General features: G+C 38.6%; 1 protein-coding gene across 6 annotated transcripts in view; it reads right to left on the reverse strand.

Moving 5' to 3' along the window:
- The window catches only part of LOC126757334 (netrin receptor DCC), a 151,690-nt gene extending 131,616 nt beyond the window's left edge, over positions 1 to 20,074 (reverse strand). For all 6 annotated transcript variants that reach the window (XM_050471145.1, XM_050471144.1, XM_050471142.1 and 3 more), the window contains exon 1: positions 19,035 to 20,074. In XM_050471145.1, the coding sequence (XP_050327102.1) occupies positions 19,035 to 19,188 (154 nt within the window). In that variant the 5' untranslated portion in view covers positions 19,189 to 20,074. The remainder of the gene's footprint in view (positions 1 to 19,034) is intronic.
- Positions 20,075 to 20,550: the final 476 nt, after the last annotated feature.

A 20,550-nucleotide genomic window follows, 5' to 3' on the forward strand; every position in this document is an offset into this window, starting at 1 on the left:
CGGCTACTTACAAGCGCGAGCCACGATTAGGTGTGCTGCCCCGTTCGTTCTGTGTGTGCCTTTAACACTTGCCGTTGTTTGCCAGCGCGTGTCTGTCTCAACGTTTTCAATAAGTATTCTTCTTCTTCTTCCACCTTTATTAACTGCAAAGCATTTTCTATTAGCGATAGCGCTTTGGAGAAAAAGCGGCTTGCCACTTTCCTGACGCACGTGTGCTCGCTTAATCTGCCATACAATCGCCGGCGAGACAGCCGTTGAGTGTCTGGAGCTTTGTCTTTAGACGAGACGGCATACCTGGGTGTGCGCGCAGCGCTGCATTGACAAGGTTTTTTGCGCAGGCGTGTGACGTAGCAGCGCGTTCGCTACTTAGACAACGGCGCATGGAAAGATAGGAAAGAAGCCGACTGCTTGGAACGCTGAAATGTGCTTCTTGGTTCCGTTCGGTGGCATCACAAGAGCGTCTGACATTAGCAAAGAACTTTTGCTTAGCAGAAACCGAAGAAGTTCTGTGTTGACTTGCGGTTGTGTTCGCCACATTAGTATTTATCTACGGTATATAATTAGCACAGCATAACCGTACCTCTGCGACGTTCCACACTGCTGAGGGAATGACAAATGTACTTAGTTATTGCAGCCGACAAATTGTGCGATTTGACTTTAGCGATCGGCCGTCTGTCGGCGACCAACGTTCTGCATCGCTGGTTTATTCACATTAGCGCAGAAGGTGTGGTTATGGCTGTAAACGTATCGCGGTAGCCGTTTCCTCGTTGTCGATTCGCTCAATTTATGAAGTTCAACTGTGTATAATAGACCTTAAAATGCGTGGGAAATATCTTGGCTGCCTAACCCCTAAACTATTTTAATAAACCGATAAATTCTGATTCATTTGGTCTTGGTTAGTTAGTTAGCTGAAACGCCGAAAGAGTGCCGAACACCTGTCGGCAGCATTTAACCCATCTTCCAAGGCTCCTTAGTTGGTCTTATGTACATCTATTTGGATATGATTAAAACAACCTGCTGATCTTTCGAACTCCAAGTAACTATCTAATCCTATATTTTGGTACTTCGCTTATTTCGGTAAAATTTCATTATATGTAACTGGAACGGAACCGATTTTAAATTCGCTCGCAGTTCGTCACATCAGCAACATTCCCTTAATTTATTTACAACATTATTGCTGGTTGAGTTTCTCAATAGGTAGGAAGAGTGGATGTATTAAGATGCACCTAGGCCTTTGGGAAACCGCTCACTCGAGTTTGTCCTCTCGAAACCTCCTTCTGATGAAGTTCATCAACACAAAAAGTTTTATTTCGTCCAACCTCCGAGACATCGACAAGAAACCCTCGACCGATAGTTGCGATTCTTTTCCTATACAAATCCTTGTAATTCCTTGTGTTCTATGTATATGCTCTTCTTCTTCTACCTCTTGAAAGCTTCAATAGTAATTTTATGGGTTCCCAGTCTGCTGGCATATCTAGCATTATTCTATAGTTGAAACAGTTTTGCAGCTGATTCTATCCCGTAGTACATCCATTAACCGATCTAAGTAGTATGAAGGTTCAAAGAAGAAAAAGCTAAATTTTGGAGGAAAATATGAAGACTTTCGCAAAGGAACTGAACTACATACATACATACGTATGTACGTAAATCCCATTTCTTTAATTGTAGCGTTTCTTTCATGGCAGACAAATGGTTCACACGTGGGAGACTCTATCTTGCAATTTTATGGATTTCTCTCGATTCTTCCATGTTTATGTGCCATCTTAAGTACTTCTACGAGTATAAGTTCAACTATTCATACGTATATACTTTTCTCAAGCGCCCGTCCGACTTCTTTATTATTAGAACGAAGCTTTTTTTATTAATAAATATAACAACAACCGACTGGGTGGCTGGCTTGAGCGTGTTGTTTACTTGAGTTAAAATTGAAAATGAAAACACAAACAAAAATCATATGAAATATTCATTGTATGAATTAACAATAAACCGAGATAATCACTAACTTCTGGAAGGAAGAGCAATAAGTGCAGTGCTGGGGCGTCGGACGGCCTCAAGATCCACAACGAGCCGAGACATGCGATAGCCCACTGAGGATGATGATGATGGTGATGGTCTTGGTGTTGGTGTAACATTATCATTTAGGGGTTTATGAAATCTTAAGTATATATTTCCATCGCACGAAAGCACTCACTTTGCAGCTCACACGAATACCAAGCACAGCCGTCAGCCCCACTTTTAGCTGAGCTCAGCTACAAATATAGGACGTTACGTATAGCATTCGCTGTGTCCGTGCAGAAAGATGTAAACAGAAATGTTACTATTTTTATATTTTTACGATCGCCATATTATCCGCAATGCGCGTAGTCGATTAAGCACACAAAAACAACGCAATAAATATGTATAATGCAAGTACATACTATTTTATATGCTCACAGCCATTAACTTAGCGCTCTAAATTGAGTTCTTGAATGCGAGGCGCCGTAGCTCCGCTGTCAGCTGGCGTCACTTGAAGCTCTAAGTGACAAGACTGGCGAAAGGCGAAGCCGGCATATGAGCGCCTGCACCTAAGCTACCAGCCGCGCCCCTGCAAGCGAGCATAGTGAGTGGTTAAATGTACGACCGATTAAATATGTGATTTTAACTTCCGCTTGATGTCTTCAATGCGAGCTACTAAAGTGTGATTCTTACAACGTGTTGGATGACTAAGCCAACCTCTACTGAGTGTCTCTTGAGGGAATGTTTGCATGCGATTGCATCTTTTAGATGACTTTAATGGCGATTAGCACATTACAGGTTATAAATCGAGGCTTTTAGAAATGCATTCAAGCATAACCGAAACATAAATAAACATACGTATGCTCATTTTGAGTAAATATTAAGGTTGTAAAATCACAAGTATAACAAATTATATATGAAGAAGGCAAGATTTCCAAACGATGTACCAGTGTTCTGCCACGCATTGAGTTTACATAAGATTCTGGTTAGTCCTATTCCTAAGGAAGGTAAGACAGGGGTTTCATGTTTCCTAACACCACAAATCAGATTAACTAGAAAAAGAAAAGTGTTCAGTAGTGTTATGGATTCCTGCGGATACGGACCCAGAACCGAATTGATAAATGGACTCCGACCAACTGAAACCATTAACCACTTCTTGAAATGAAAGAGTTGTGAACTCAAGAAATTTTTAGTATGAATTAATCCCACAATGCAGACCCTTATCATCAAACTCAGCACGACAAATTCTCGCCAAAATAAGCTTGAGAACTTAAAAACCTTAACTATAAGGGAATGTTCCATAATTGTTGGATCTATTTGAGACTTATTTAATATATTTTTGATAATATAAAACATTTTTTTCTACTCCCAACAATTTCCAGATCGTTGTAGGCACGAAGTACTTTCGCTGATTCTCAAAACATGAGACTGAGTTTGCTTTGTATTTTCACAACCACCGTGACATGTAATTATTGGTTAGAAAAGTGGATCGAATCGTTCCGCTTTAGCAATTTTTCACTCGCTGACTCATTTGCTGCAGTTTATTCCTCATCTTACTCTAATAAAGACCGTTACAAATATGCAGCAGAAAGCTTTTAATTCCTTGCCGCCGAAAATTGGATGACCATTCAACAAAAAATGCCCACATTTTTGCACCATCAAATGCTATGCGACATTAAAAAGGATGAGCTGCTCATCGTTTCTGTTCCGCCTTGTGCTAACTTCAAACTTCTTTGTGTGCAATTTGTTGCGTTTGCTCTACAAAGCTCCTCCACCACTGCCTCTGTGGCTGGGCTGCCTTCCGCCGAGCAATTTGACGGTTCAACGAACGACGAAACAACTTTTTATGACCAATCGATTGCAGCGGACTAGCGTCGTGGAGCGAAGACGCATCGTGGAGTTAGACTCGAATTCGCACTGAGCAGACAACAAACGAGCTGGGAGTAAACAACCGGCGACGCGCACGTCAATTGGAATTGGAAGATGTTGCGATTTCATTTCACAGCTGCATGCATGTCACTAGTACCATCTGCCGGGGAGAGTAGGGCTTTGTGTGAAGTGCAGTTTGTGGCGAATGCATTTGCATGTTGATTTGAATACGCCTTGCTGTTGCCTCTGCTGGCATTTGATGGCTATTTCAGTTCAAAGCTGCTTCATATGCAGTGATGTCTTGAGTGGGCGTGGTCGTGTGTGAGTGCGCATGCGTGCAAACGACGTGGGTGGACAACGCGTTGAGGAAAAGGAATGCATACGCAATGCCATGGAAATAGATGGACGGCGAGACTATTTTGACATTTGTTGCGGGATTATTAGTAGGTTAGGGGAGCTAGCAACTGCAAGAGTGCCGAAAACTCAAATTTGAATTGGGCAATCGGACTCTGTGGGAATTGGCGGTGCTGTCCGCACATTCCCAGCGCAACTGCATAAAGACATTTTGCAGAAATATTTGATTCTCACACTTTTCCTGGGGCGCTTGCAGCCGAAGAAGGTAAGCTAACGAGCGTTGCTGCACTGTGGTCGTAAATTTAATACACGAAAAACGAATTTAATGAGCGCGCACACACAAGAATTGATTGTGTTGAAGTGCAATAACGCTTTCACAGCTCGCTTTCTCATGTTTCCAACAGCCGAAGACCTCGTGGCCTTCTTTTAAATGTACACCACACCATTTAATCTCATAAATATTAAGTCAGCTGCATAATCATCATAATTTACTACTTACTCCTCTGCACACCCGCACCGAAATGCGAAATCATACGGCATAAAGTATGCGGTCGACGATGAGATGACGCGTCCGAACAACGAAGAGGCGCATGTGACCAGCAACTGGTGGTCGATAAAGAGTATGGCGGAGAAAAGATGGAGTCGAAATACTAATACAAATGAGGTGGTTACACAAAGAACGAGTGATAAACGTGTTTATCCAATTTAAAGCATAATTGTGAACACAGACAGTTACAGTGGCGTGCATTGAGGTATGGACAGCACGACTAGATTCAAGAATAAGAAAAACCGCCAACTTCGGTTGCACCAAATGTAGGATTTTAAAGCACACTAAAACTTAATTTTAATAGAACTGAGTCGATTTAAAACAATTTATTGAACCAATCGTTACAATTCTTTAAAAACTTTTAAAACGCGTCGATGCAGCGCAGCCAGCCCGATTTCCAAGCGTCACGGCGTCAAGTCAAGGAAGGCATTTTTCATGCTGCTTGGATCCCCTCTGTCGTCTCAAAATGCTTGCGTTTAATCGGTCTTTCCTTTTCAGGCAAGGAAAAAAAGTTCGGGGGTCCACATCTGGGTTGCGGAAGCGTTGGGATGCCAGCCTTGATTAACTAGCTGAGCACAAGAAAGGCGGTGTGACCCGGACCGTTGTCGTGGTGCAACTTCCAAATTGCTGCGATGTCTTGTCTGACCGGATTGACCCTTCGCTTGAGGACTTCCACGTAAAACTCGGCGTTGACGGTTTCTCCAGGAGGAACAAATCCATGGTGGACGATCGTTTGATGTCAAAAAAGACAATGAGCATCGTTTTCACTTTGGATTTGCTCATTCTTCCGGGATTCATCAGCGACCTCTTCCCGGCCCTCCAAAAAGGCTTGGTGCCACGAAAAAGGTTTGTTCTGACTCTCCAGGTGCTCAGAGATAAGTGACCAGCCGATCGTTCGTTAGCTAAGAACGCCCTCTACCGAATCCAGTCGGTGCGCGCAAGCTCCGAAGGACAGTCACGGCAGAAGAAAATCAATGCCATTACTATCCGAACAAACCCTGTATCTGTATATAGTGTATAAGGTCTCAGAAGTTTCCTGCTTGGTGTTACAAACCTCAAGGCAAACTTAATATACCCTGTTCAGGGTATAAAATAGTAGACATTCTTCAATATTTTATTTGCTTTTCCAAAATTTGTTTCTGCTGTTTTATTTTTTTTTTTTAATTTCGCTCGTTCACTCTTTTTCGTATCTCTCTAAGAACCATGAGATTGAGCAAATTCTAAACAAAATTTGAAAGTGAGTAAGAAGAATATACTTAAAAAGGGAGCGAGTCACATATCAATATCCGACACTGTATACAATCTCCCTTCGCCTTGCCCGATGTCGCCCAAGAGCACTTTATTTAGGTCCATAAGCGACGACTCATTCATGTTCACAATGCTGCTGCAACATGTGGCCAAGCAATTTTGCCACGGCAGACACTCTGCGTTGGAGGCGGTCACATATTACACCATTTAGCATTCATTTAAAGACCGTTTATGGTAATAAAGTGGTAAGACACTCATCATCACAAGCCGCACATGGCAGGCGAGCGTCACAGAGTCACAGGTCACACATTGCTCGCTTCCAAAACGGTGTGCAGCGAACACGACTGCAACTACAATAAATATCTACTTGTTGGCCAAGTCCACGTAAAGACGCCACGACGTAACCTTTAAGCAGTTTCTTCCCTGTATTACACCGCCCGACCTGTGCGACGTGTGCGCTAGTTGTAAGTTATGACGCGCATTCTTCTCGCTCGTTCGCTTTTTTCTCGCTTTTGATTTTCAACCAAACAATGCTACATCTGTCCAGTCGCACATGCAAGTCTTTTCTGACCATCAACTGCATTGTGGCGGCACTTTTCATTGATCAGCAGCGCAAGGTACGCGGTGGAGCGCGTCAACAACTCAGTTCTTGCCAACATTGGCGTCGGAGTTGGCCACATGCACCGTGTGGCTCATTACAACTGCGAATGTCATGTTCACATGTCAGCGCAGCTTACAGACGAACACACAAACACACAGGTATCTCCACATATGTATAGTATTCCATAGAGTGCACTCGTTGTAACCGTCGTGCCGAGCGCGTCTTTGAGTGCCTTTTATGCACGCCTTTCACGCTGTTTTAGGGCTTCATGCTCGCTCACTCCACCTCATCTTCGGCCACCATGTGCCGTTTCTTCGCAGCACTTGATTTTTATGTTGGGTTTCGTATTCAATTCCCAATCAATTGGCTGCCATAAAACGGATTATGTGCCACCAAGTGCGGCTGCTCTCGGCCACAAGTGCCCTCTCTAAGGCAAGTGCACTCGCTGTAGCCATCTGTTGAGCCCGTCGAGCAGTTTCAATTGCTTGTTGCACGCCACTCATTAAGCATCGACAATTCTCATAATTATGGTCATTACAATGATAAGTACATATTCATGGCATATTAATGCTATCGCCGCCATTATCATTATATGTAATCACTACTTTTATTCCATGCTTAAAGTCATATTTAATTTTGGTAATTTTATCGACGATTCAAGCAGTTACGAATTTGAGTGGAGCGAAATGAAACAGAATACGAAAGATTGCCAAATAAAATTGAAATGTTAATAATAGGTGTGCGACCCCGCTTAAAGCGTGCAGGGCTTATTAATGCGCCGAAATATATGCAAATATTATCTTTTAATTCTAGTAAAGCAGTTTTAGTTAAAAAAAACTTCTCTGTAAACCCTCACAAAATAATGTTGGTTCTTGAAATAGATGCTCAAGTATGTACCAAGTTTTAATCTAATTTTATTGAAACAACGGTTTATTCGTGGCTTTTGAATAATTAAAAATAGCATATGATTTGACCCGGACTGTTTGATAAAAAATATTTTCCTAGACTGGCACAACCTTTTTTATGTTCGTATGGAGTTTGATCGCCATATGTTAATAAGTATGTGTTCGGCGGCAGTTTGTTTATGACGGGAAAAGTTTGAGTGGCGATGTGCACCATAAAAAAATTTATTTCGGGTTTCAATGGAATCACGTAAAATGTTAGAGAAGTGTTTTGCGGAATCCACATTATCGCGAAGAAAAGTATTTAAGTGGCACAAAGCATTCACTGAAAGTCATCATCGAACTTCATCATCGAACACTCTCCTCATGCAGACGTCCAACCACTTCGGTAATGAATAACATCAAAATATACAGTTCTTGAAAATCGTCGTGTTGGCATCAGAGTAATAAACAAATAATTTAAACATCTCAATGGATCGACCTAACCCATTTGGTTAATGTTTTGGGTATGAAATCTGTCAAAGCTGAACTCATACCAAAAGACCTGAATGAAGACTTAGGTTTATGAATATAAGGTCGAAACTGTCCAACCATCTAGAGAATGGTCGAACCCGGAAAACCAAAATCCACTGAAAGCACTGAAGCCATCCCAACCGGCACTTATAACAAGTATTTGGAAAGTTGTATTAAGCCTTGAAATAAAGATTTGTATTCCTCTTGGTAAAAATGTAAGTTTTGTATGACGATCAGATTGACCAGATAGTATTATTCGAGGATTGCTTTCTGCAATAATATACGATTTTTAAGAAATCCCTGATATTTGCAAAAAACTTTCAATTTATATAAGGTTACATCGTCCAGAATTGCATCAATGTTAGACTGCCGTTACTTTCACTTCAAACGGCTTTAAGATTACCAATCTTGAGATTCTTTAAAGGAAGCCTTTGCTAACACACATTGCCTGCTTCAGCAAACCTACCTATCCCAATCTACCTGCAGCATAGTACATCAGCTGTTGTTGAAAGAATTCACGAAATTCAGCTTCCCACGCAAAGCGGCAAAGACAAAAATGTAGAAAGAGTAGAAAACGAAATAGAAGAATAGAAAGGCAACAAAACAGGTGTTTTCACTTTCGTTGCCGGCGTGACTAACAGGTTGCCACCAAAGCGATTATTAGAAAAAAGTAGAAACTAAAAAATACTAAAAATCACCAAAGGTAGGCCAGAAAGGTGGAAAGGTTACCTGGAAACGAAAATGAAACTGCACTAAAATGCGTGTTGTTGGCCACTTTAAGGGAGTTTACGGCTTGTGCGATTGTGCGCCGAAATAATTATTTTCAATTCAATACTATCTTCCGCTTTGTTTTCTCGAGTGCTTAGGAGTTGTAACAATTGTTTTTATTTTGTTTGTTGCTTCTCACATTTTCTTCGCTGTGTTTTTCGTACACCGATTTTGTGTTGTAATTGCGTTGTTTTCAAGTACCCAGTTTTGTTGTTGCACTTGGATGTGGGCATGCATGTATGCGTGCCGGCCCATAAATACACAGCAAAAATGTTTTTGGCGGCGCCGCGTTAGTGACGCAACCAAGCGGGCCAACAAGCCCTCCATGACGCTCTGAGTCACTTCACTTCGCCGACTCGTTGATTGAGTGCATTTGTGCGTTCGATTTTCGGGGTTTTATGATATTTTCGCTAGTTTTTTAAATTCTTCAATGTTTTTCCTGCTTTGTTTTTGTTTTTATTAAATTCGGTTTTTATTATATTTGTTGGCTTTGTTGGGCGCGTTGTTTTGTGGCAGGGCATCGTGTAAAGTTGAAAGATTTATGGGTGCGGTGCAGTCGACGTCAGTCGGATGGCGTACAACAAACAACACTTTAGCAACAATGTCCAACAAATTTACACAAAACGAAAATTAAATGACTTTTCAAATAAATAACGGAAACAGTTTTCTTGTAATAAAATGGTGTGAAGCTGTCAAAGTACTCGGTGTTTTGGAAATAGTTTAGTGATATTTATGTAGTCTTTATTTTGGTTGAAGTGTTTTGATAAGAATAAGTGAAATTTCGAAATTGGGTTCCTACTGAATCATTTAAGGTAATAAATGGTGTCGTATTTCCTGTGGATACTACATAGTGTACATTTGTATATTCGAAGAGTAAATTTCTCAAAAACTTCTTTGAGCGTTGCCTTTGTAAGTTCGAAAATATGTGCTCTGTGCCTCAAGTTTTCACAATAAATCCGAATAAGGTGGAAACATTTTCTGAATTTTTTTAATAATGCGACTGATATGACAACTTTTCTTAAGGGGGAATTCTTGTCTAGGATTTTGAAAAAATCGATTTTTTTTTGCATATCTTGAAAGTTTAGACTTTCAAAAATATGACCTTGGAAGGATTTTTCAAAATTCGACTTATTTTCGGAGATACAGCCGATTTTGTGACGTGGCGTCCGTGTTCACTAGAATTGTCTCCTAAACTTTAAACGCGTTTTTCTCAAAACTGACTTTTTCGGAACGACACCCACGATTTCTCAGGTTCTACTGGACCGATTTTTAAAAAATTCGAAATAGTCAGAAAAAGTGATCCAAAAAAACTTTTTTTTTCAGGCTGTCGCCATTTTGTGAAAAAAAATGTTTCCCACTTTTCCGTAGTTCCGGCCATTGCGACATTATTCTAGATTAATAATCTTTTTTTTTTTTGGTTTCAGCTAACTAGGAGGGTTGAAATCATGGGTATTGTCAGCTCATAATTTTTGAAATTTTTTACTTTTTTTAGTTTTTAATTTTTTTCTGTACGTTTTTTTCGAAATTGTGTTTTTGAAGTTGGTTAGCAAGATTTCTGCAGAACTCTCATCCAATCTTCATGAAATTTTACACAGGTCATAGTCCCACAAGCAAAAAGCAGAAATTAGTCCATTATTTAACTATGGCCGGGCAAAGTTTGCTAAGTAAACAAGATTTCTTCGCTTGACTTAGCCAAAGTCGCATTTCTGGATTTGTGTTATGAGCAGTGCAAAACTTTGAAGTCAACAAATACTAATGAAAAGGTATCGGTACAGATGTACGCGGGTGTATGTGAACGTAATTGACTACGCCGAAGAGCAATTTCTCAGTCATTGCACTTGCTCGCACCTCTCTACCTCTGCTACCAAGTGCTCGTGCGCTTCCTGCATGTATAACGTTTCTCCACTTCCGATTATTGAAATATTTTTACGGTTAATTGGACAGCGCGCTTTGTCCTCGTTTCGCGTGAATTCTCCGACAGCAAATCAGCAGGGCGTGGATCCGCGCTTACACATTTTCGACATTTCTACCGTTTGAATTTGACTCCTCTATGGAGCAGGCAGAAATTATGAATGTTGCCAGTCAAGCGTTGTGACATTTATGACAGCCACTTCCACCAGCCACAAACACATGCAAAAATGCTCAAGTATGAGCTTTATTTTCCAATACGTTGTAGGAAAGTCGAGCGTTGTAAATTGAGAATAACGGTCATCCAGCGGAATGTATTGGTGTTGAAGGGGGCGCGGAATGTGCTAAAATTTGAGGTATTTCCCAGTGATTGCCTGACGGCGTTGACAGTTTATTTACTTACATATGTACGTATGTATTATATAAAGTTTGTTTTCGCTCACTCACACAAGGTGTTTACTTTTATTTAATACGGGTAAACGAAATTTAAAGGAAGACCACGGCTCCGGTGTCTCCTTCAACTCGAAGAATTTCGCGCGTTGTTTACAGTCATAAATAAGTTTTTATTTTGAAAATTTATGGGCGTCATATTAAGTGACATTTTCAAATTACCGTTAAGTAGGGACCGCGTAAAAATAAAATTGTAAATTTTTACTTCTTTTAGTCATTTAAGCTCAGATTTGTTTAAGAATCATGATCATACTTTATAAGAAAACGGCCGAATACTCACAAACTATCACAAGATTTTGCAGTAGAGTAACTAAGCAAAGTCTATACTTGGCTTCAGAAATACATTTCAGATAACTGTGTAATCGATTCCATGCTCATTAAATTCGACTCTTGAATTTGGAAAGGCAAATTTTTAATGATTCTTGGAAAGATACATCATGATATCGGGTATGTTTGATGTCTTGATACACAACACAGCAGAACCCGGATAATAAAAAGCACCGCAGTGTTTTCTGAAGAATACTTCTTTAAATATATTAATCCAAAAAGGTCAAAATAGCTCTTACCGGTAGGAGTCAGAGGGTTGACGAAAGAAGATTATGTAGAAATGTTTGCGAGTTCTCAAAAAAATTTATAATATTGCGAAAATGAAGAAATATTCTCTGAAGTATTCCATTCACACTAGTGTGACACTTTCAAAAAAATTTTTTTTTTTTTTTGCTTTTTCGATAGTTTATACATATATTCAGAAATATCCTGTGAAATCGGCGAGGTCGTATCTTCAATAATTTTTGAATGGCAGCGTTCTAAGTAGCGACCGCTCAGAGGTGCAAACATATATAAGTGAAACTTTAAACGCGGTTTTCTCGAAACGAAATTTTTCAAAATTGCTGACATTATAACTCAACGAGAAATTGACCGATCGACTTCAAATTAAAACTGGATATAGTTGAATACATTTGCTATACAATAGACTACGATCTTTATGATTGGTTGAAAATTGTCAATTTGTCAATTTTTTTTTTTAAAATTACGCCACTTTCTTAATTTTTAATATTTTTCAAAGATCGTAGTTCATTGTATAGAAAATATATTTAAGTTTAATAAACATTTTTAATTTTTTTAATTCAGGACCGGAATCATGCCAGCAGTTGAGGCATTTTTTTTCGGCACTTCTTATTTTTCAAAAAAAAAAAATTTTTTTCATTAAAAAATATACCGTCGAAAAAAAAAAAATAAACGAAAATCGCCTAAAAATAGCTCTTAGCGGTAAGGTGTCCATATACAGGGTTAAAAGAAAGAAGATTCCTTTGGAAATGTTTGGCTAGTCCTCAAAGAGTTTGGTTACTTTCTTTTTGGAGGAGATTTTTCATATTAATCAACTCAAATTTGAACTGAAAACTAAGTTAAAGGTGTTCTTCTAACATTAAAATGGAGTCCACAAAGTATTGCCTTACGACATCATACCCATGTATTATCGTTTTTGTTTTAATTCAGCTACTCTGCTTTTTCTACGCCCACATGTCATACTAGTTTCTATTCACTTTCACCTTCATTCTACGCTTAAAAAAGCGAGCAGAATTTGTCATAAAATTTTTTTACTCATTTCTGCAATGGGCATTAAAGCACATTTGAATGCGGGTGCCGTCAGAAGTACATATTTAGATGAATTTTACTTGCAAAGTGGACACATGTGACCTAATTTCAATTTTTTATGTTTTCATGAGAGAAACTGGCGGCGCTGCTATTTTAATCTACCACACATTGTCCTTTACTTCCGCATTCTTCTACTATAGCTGTACCTACACATTAGACAAACAAGCATTTTTCATTATTTGACTTTTTGTTTTGCGCCGTCATGTCAAGACGCACCCATTACACAGCCATCCCAACCATTAAACAGGGCAGTTGTACTTGGATGTGACTAGAGTGGAATAGAATGGGTCGCCTATGAGCATTTGCATAACAAACCCAGCAGAGGTACACACAAAGGACGCACAGGATCACCAACTGACACAGTCACACAGTCAGTGAGTACAATTGCGGCATGCAACAACAGCAATTGAAAGCATTTCATACCTGCGAGCGCGACAAGGAAATAGGCTGAGTGAGACAAGCGAGTGATGGAATTTTCATCAGAAATAATACCGCTGGAGCAGGTACCAATTTAAAGGTGGAAATGCAATACACACTCGTACACACTTCATAACTCACAGTCGGCAACTACGCACTCTCTCTGGACGTGCCCTCTTCCACAAAAACACGCAGCGGAGGGAGGGAGAGGAAAACACGCAACGACAAGTTGGTCACGATAGTTGACGCCTGCGACAGACAGTGGTAATTAAAATTAGTTCCGTTTTGATTAGAACAAAGTCTTTGTCGCGTAGCCGCATCCACCGCGCGAACTCAAGTACTTCGGCATGCTCACGAGCATTTTATGTACTTCGTTTGCGGGCGGATTTCTAAAGCTCAGCGCATAATAAGTGCCGTGAAGCGAATGCGAAGCGAGCAAAAGACGTTCAATTATAATTATGCCTTGAAAAATGAGTGGCGACACGCTGTGGCAGAGATACTGCTGTGAGGTTAGTTAGCGGAGAATACTTGGCAAGTGGAAGCCACCCGTGTGGTTATGCGGAAATCAACGGCTCTTGGGTTGCGGAAAAATAAAAGTAAAATATGGTTATCAAAATTGTGTATTTTAATTAATGATTTTGAAGTTCTGCAAAATAATTGAATGTTTTTTGTCGATGTAATAAAAAACTTATTTTTTAAATTTTACAAAATGTATGAAAATAAGAATTGACGAGAACTCTTTCAACTCTTGCACACATTAGAAGTTATGCAACAAGCGATCAACTAACCACTTTTCCCGAGTCATTGGTATGTGAGAATTAGACGGTTTTCATTTAAATTTACTTCTAGAAAATACTGAAGCTCGGCTTTTTATAGAGTTAAATACTTGACAAAAGTCTTTGGTTTCGAACTTCCAATTCGTTCAAAAGAAAAGGTTGACAGGAAAGGTAATACTGAGTTACAGTGAAGAGATCGGACCAATATGCACTCTATTCAATAAAAAAAAGCACCTTGCTCTGGCTTTAACTCGCTTTTATAGTGGAAAAACAAAAAATAATATTTTTTACATATGAAAAGAATTTAGTTTTTTCTGAAACACAAATGTATGTTAAATAATGTCACCTTCATTTTTTTTATTATAGTAAGGTACTGACAATATTTATGAAAATTTATTTCAACGACTACCGGCTACCATCTAGTAAATCATAAATAATAATAATTCTTGTACATATCTTTTAATATATGCAAATCCATACATATTCAGGTGTGTCGATCTGATTTTATACCGCACGCTTAATTTAACCGACACATTTGCATTTATCACAACCCACTTCAGTCACAACGAAGGGTAGGCATTCGTCGGTTGACGGTGGACGAACCACCCTTGCTTGAGGAGGGCGAGCAACGGCAAGGGCTGTTGGTGGTGTTGTTGATATAGGTAGTGGACGTGTGGCGTGCACAAGTTCAAGTCTGACACCCGGCTAGCAAATAAGTATGCTAAAGCAGCTTGCAACAGAAACAGTACACACTTTCTTGTTGTTGGCAATATATGTATGTATGTATATAATATAATATATATACATATATTAGATATTCATAATAAGTATGCATACAACAAGTATATAAGCAAAAGATTGTTGTCATAAAGTTAGTAGAATTTTAGGGGTTGCGTGCCTATGTCGGTATTGTGTGTTCGAACCGGTGTCCGTGCGCGCCTTTTCTCCTTTCTGCCTTGCCCTGTTCCCCTCACCACGGTCGGCACAAGGCTCAGTAACACGTCCACATAATGCGCTTAAAATTCCGGCAAAGTGAATTAGTTTCAAAATTGTCAAGTTCGTCGTTTTGTAACTACTCGCCTCGTCTCACTAAATAAGGCAAAGTAACGCTTATGGTTTCATTGTGTCAAGCGGAAGTGTTGAGGAATTTCGATAGAACAATCAAATTTTATGAAAATGTGTACCCTTCGTGTATACACACACTTACATATGTATGTACATATGTATCCATGTAGTGTGTGTGAGTTTAATTACCCATTTAATGTGTGTATGCGTAATCATCCCTGTATTGACTACAGTTGGCAATTATTATAATTTGGTAACCATTCTTGATATCATGCAATCTTGCTATTTTATTGGTTTATAGCGCTAGTTTTAGATAACGAAACTATAGATTCTGGAATAAAAATTAGTTTAGCTGAAAAGGTATAAATATATATTTTTGAAAATAATGAAGAAATTAGCTATATTTTGAAATTTTTGTATAAAAAAGGAAAGTTTACGGAGACGATGCGGTATCAGTTCGTGTAGCAGAACAATGGTTCGCTCACTTCCGTTCTGGAAATTTCGATGTGAAATAGCACCTCGCTCTGCTCGACCTATCGTTGAAAAAGTCGATGAAAGTATGGAAAAGATTGACCAGGACTGTTACATAAGCAGCAATGGCATCGCTAAATGAACTTAACATTCACCAACAAACGATTTTGAACCATTTATAAAAGGCTGGCTACAAAAAGAAACTCGATGTTTGGGTACCATATGAATTGTCTGTGAAAAATTTAATGGATCAAATTAACATCTGCTGAAACGAAAATGCTGAAACGAAATGAAATCGAACCATTTCTGAAGCATGGTCCAAGCGTGGTGAAGCTCAACAAATGGTCGCAAAGCCAGGATTGACGCCCCGAAATGTTATGCTGAATGTTTGGTGGGATTGGAAAGCAACTATGAGCTGCTCCAGCCTGGTCGAACGATTAATTCAAGATTTTACTGTCAACACTTGGCGAGAATAAAGTAGGCAATCGAAAAAAACGGCCGGAACTGAACAACAGAAAGGGCTTCTTCTTCCATCAGGACAACGCTAAACCATACACATCTTTGATGACTCGGCAAAAACTGGGAGAGCTTGGCTGGGAAGTTTTGAAAATTTTACACTGATGGAATAATGTCTATAGCGCAAAAATGGCGCAAAATAAATAAAAAAAAATACACTATATTTTATATGAATTTTTTAAATTTTTTTCGATTTTGAAAGGCTTTTGTACTATTCTGTATAGTATTAAGTACAATGCAATAAGTTTTGGAAGCACACCCTAATATTTGGCAACACCTGAACCATCCCACGTACAAACAAATCATATAAGCAGTTTTTGCGTAATTGCAAATTCGCTGAAACGCTCTTAACAATATTTGCTGATAACAAATAATGTTGTCAATATGCTTTTTGTGGCGCTATTATCGGCACTTATCTGCTAATATACATTTCGATTGTTTTGTTTTAGTGTGGCTTCTCGTCAAGTCATTTTGAGGTGATTTTTTTCCAAAACCAACTTGGCAAAACAGGCAGGCAGTGACATTTTAAACTGATAAATTATTAAAATAAAAATAATTAGATGAAAAAGAACGAATACTGGAGTAATGTTTATATTTCAAACACTTACAACAATGGTTAATTAATTATTGATGGATTTGACATCACACAAGCGATAAAAATAATTAAAAACCTCGAGCGAAATGAAAGTTACTGATAGCATTGAAAACAATATGACTTTTATTATATGAGTTATGAAACTTCTTTGCACTATTTTGTTGTAAGGACGTTTGGACAGGTTTTCGCCATATTTCAAGGCATCTATTTGAAAATTACGTTTCGAAAGGTGAAATCTCAAGACTTTATTCTATGCAGTGTAATTCAAGAAAATTTGGCATCAGTTGGTGCTATAAATTGAAAAACTGAAATTTGCAATGAATATTTCATTTTTCAATATCGTACTTGTTTTGAAATCAAAATGTGTTTAAACAAAAACGACGCACAATAACTTCTAATACGAAATGTGACGCTCGTTGCGGCGCATTAGCCGCCAGTGGCTCATGCAGTAACGATTTCGTCACTTCACCATATTCACCGTCAATTTGAACGTCTGAACGTCAAACTTTTCATTTACTTCGCCATCGTTCGCTGTTTATCATTCGGGGGTATCAGTCAGTCGAGTGTCACCGACACTCGATCAAATATTTGATTTAAATTTTAGATTAAAATGCAAACGTTAATGAAGCAATTCATATTGAAGGTGTTGGCCACATTTTGTTTGTTTTTCATTTCTACACACTTTTCAATCGATTTGGCGCGACAACGCTCCCAAAATCGTAAACCAGAAGAAAATCGAAAAACAGCAATTAAAAAAAAATAAAATAAATTGCTTGGCGCATTATGAAAGCGTTCAAATGTGAGACCATATGCAAAGGTAGAAATGTTTTGAATCGAATCACATGAAGTTGGTTTTTGAGAAGGCGCTCACAGGCATTACGCTGCCTATGGAATTGGTGATTACGGCGCGTTGATAAGGCGGACCAATTGTGAAATGCCGCATGCATAATAACGTCAGTTTGGGTTTTGGCTTAATTTGGCTGGTATCACTCACATCACACATCACATGAGTTGTAGTTGGGGGAAATAATATCCTTGTCATTTATTAACCACGTTTGACAACGTTTATGTATGATGCATGACCACATTTTAATTAGTTGGCCAAAGTTGGGTGAGTAAGTTCGCAAATTTGCGTATCCTTATCTTATCTTCAAATGCATATGACGTTATGTATTTGCCATGCTTTTAGGTAGAAATTCCAATGTGAAATTTCGCACGTCCGCATACGGTTTAGTTGCTGGCTTTCCGGCTATTTTCCATTTTCCATTTTTGCTTTTTGCACTTTTATATTTGATTTTCTGTGCAGACACAAAGACGCCTCATAAATCGCACCTTCATGTGCTAAAGCTCTTAGAAGCAAGTTGCACAAATTATTGCTTGGATACGTCATTGTGTTTGCGTAGATATGTATGTATGTATGTCTTTGAATATTTGGTTTTTGTGAATACATACATATATGTACATACATACATACATATGCTTCATAGACTTAATTACACTGTTCAACAATTTGATGGATATACATACATATGTACTAAAGCTGCTAGACGTTGGAACTCGTGCCTTCAGCTATGACTAATTAGCTTTGCTCGGCGCTGCCTCTTCGCTCTGCCGTAAATTCAATATTTGTTCAATGCCCCATTAGATTCCTTCAGTATGTATGTATGTACATAAATTTCTATTTGCTCTGCAAAGTTGTATTTCTTGTTGCCATAAAATGTGCGAAATATTTTCTTGTAATTGCCAATGCCTCGCTACATTTGAATTTGAGCAAATACACTGAAGTGTGACTTTCCGCTTTTTAGCGCGCTTTCAGTCGTGGCGGACCATGGACAACGGCATAGTGCGTACATATGTATGTATGTATGTATGTATGTATGTAAGCATTTGCACGCACGGTAATAATTTGTTTGAAATTAACCCCAAAAATATACTTTCATACGGTAAACATTTTTTTCAAAACACCGGTAAAATAATTTATAAGCCTAAAAATCGGGAATATATAACCAAAATGTTGGCATGCTGGCGCTCAAAGAGTCAGACAAAGAATTATTGAATTAGAGGAGCTGCGAGTTCCGATTTATTTGAAGACATCTGCTTTCGAATCAGATTAAAAAAACGATTGTTAAATTTGTTTTCGACATGAATATAAAGTTTTAGAACTATAATCAGTAAAATGTTGACAAAACCTTGGTGTTTACAAATTTAAGAGCACTTATGCATAAATTTATTAAAATACAGTATTTCCTCTCAAACTTCGAAAAGCTTTTGCAGTTTTCAAATATATACCGTTTATTTACAGTTACTTGGGTTTTCGAACAAAACATTTCCCCGCTTTAGGACGTGGGAATCTGTCATGCAGTGTTTTGAGACTTTCACTCACCTTGACTTGCATTTGAAGAATGCGCTTGCAGCAATAATGAAGCCAAAATTCCCAACACGATTGCATGCAACTGCAGCCGCTGCGGTTGCTGGTGTGTTTGTTGCCATTTGCGTGACCGCACGCCTGTCGACAGGCGAGTCCACATATTTACCATCTACTCGGACCGTGCGTAGTCTCCGTCTCCTGTGGTGCACAATCGATTTGGCACCCCGCTGTCACTTGTCTAAATTGCAATGTGTGTCCTCTTTGTAGTTAATCCTTTTGATGAATATCCAATGTTCTCATTATTTCATGAATTTTCCAACAAACAATTGCAACACACAGCCTCAATGTAGTATTTTTTCATTTTCTCGCACTTTTTACACTTTTACAAATACGCTTTGAATGTGTATTCGCAGGCGACGCACTGAGGCAAGGAATAGGGGAAGTTTCACATACCCATTCACATGCGTTTAATATTCGAAAAGTAATTTAATTCTTAATCGAAGACGAACTGTTAATCACTTGATGGCATTTCATCAATTGAAGCGGTGAAATTGTTGTTTTACCGGCTTTTGGACGCGTACTACTACACCAACAATTCTACTATTATTAAACAATTCACACATTCGCTCGACCTTTCATTGTTGTATTTTTCCCGATTCGAATAAACAAAACGCGATTTTTACGTGAAACAAAAACAAAATTCGGACTGATAAGCAAAAGCCCTGCGCAATTTATATATTTATCTCACTCCCACTAAGGGCGGCCGCGGGCGCAATTTCCGCTCGCCGTGCTACTCTATCAATTTGTTTGCACAAAACTAATTTTGCAGACGAAAAACACTTTGGCGAAATATCTGCAACTTTAATTAATAAAATGGACACTGTAATGCTTTTTCAGTATTTCAAACTTGCTTCAAAAATAATTATTGAACTAAGTATTTGTGCAACACCATACACTATGCCACTTTTATTCAAAAAACTTTAGATTTCTTCAGAACAAAGTCGAATTTTTCACTTGAATCAACCGCGACTTTCTATCCAGACATCCACACCAAATATTCGAAAAAGTCAGACTGAATCAAATGCTGTTCGAGAACACTGAATGGTGGCGTATGCAGTGCTGCCGGACTGTCCGCAAACAGCTGGAACTAAAAAACACGAGCGCGCCACCTGCTGGCGAATAGCTGGCGTTAAAAAACGAAATAATGTTGGAAGTGTAACTCCAAGCCCAAGTGTACTATAGACTCGCAACCATCTCGTTCCATTTTTAAACCGTTATGTTTGATTGTGATTAATTTCAAAACACGACTTCAATGATTCAACACTGACAAAAAAATACATAAAAATTACTGTAATTTTTTAAAATGGATTTCGCTGAGTACTTTCTGAATCAGTTGGATTTTTATATTTTTCCGGTAAAATTACCATTGTTTGTATAAAATTTCTATTTCACTAAATCATTCGTGTAAGTAAAAATTAATAAAAAAAAAGAATTTTTTCAGAGAATAAGTCTACATAACCCTCAAGGTAAT

The sequence above is a fragment of the Bactrocera neohumeralis genome, chromosome 4 (assembly GCF_024586455.1).
Source record: "Bactrocera neohumeralis isolate Rockhampton chromosome 4, APGP_CSIRO_Bneo_wtdbg2-racon-allhic-juicebox.fasta_v2, whole genome shotgun sequence".
Lineage (NCBI taxonomy): Eukaryota > Metazoa > Arthropoda > Insecta > Diptera > Tephritidae > Bactrocera > Bactrocera neohumeralis.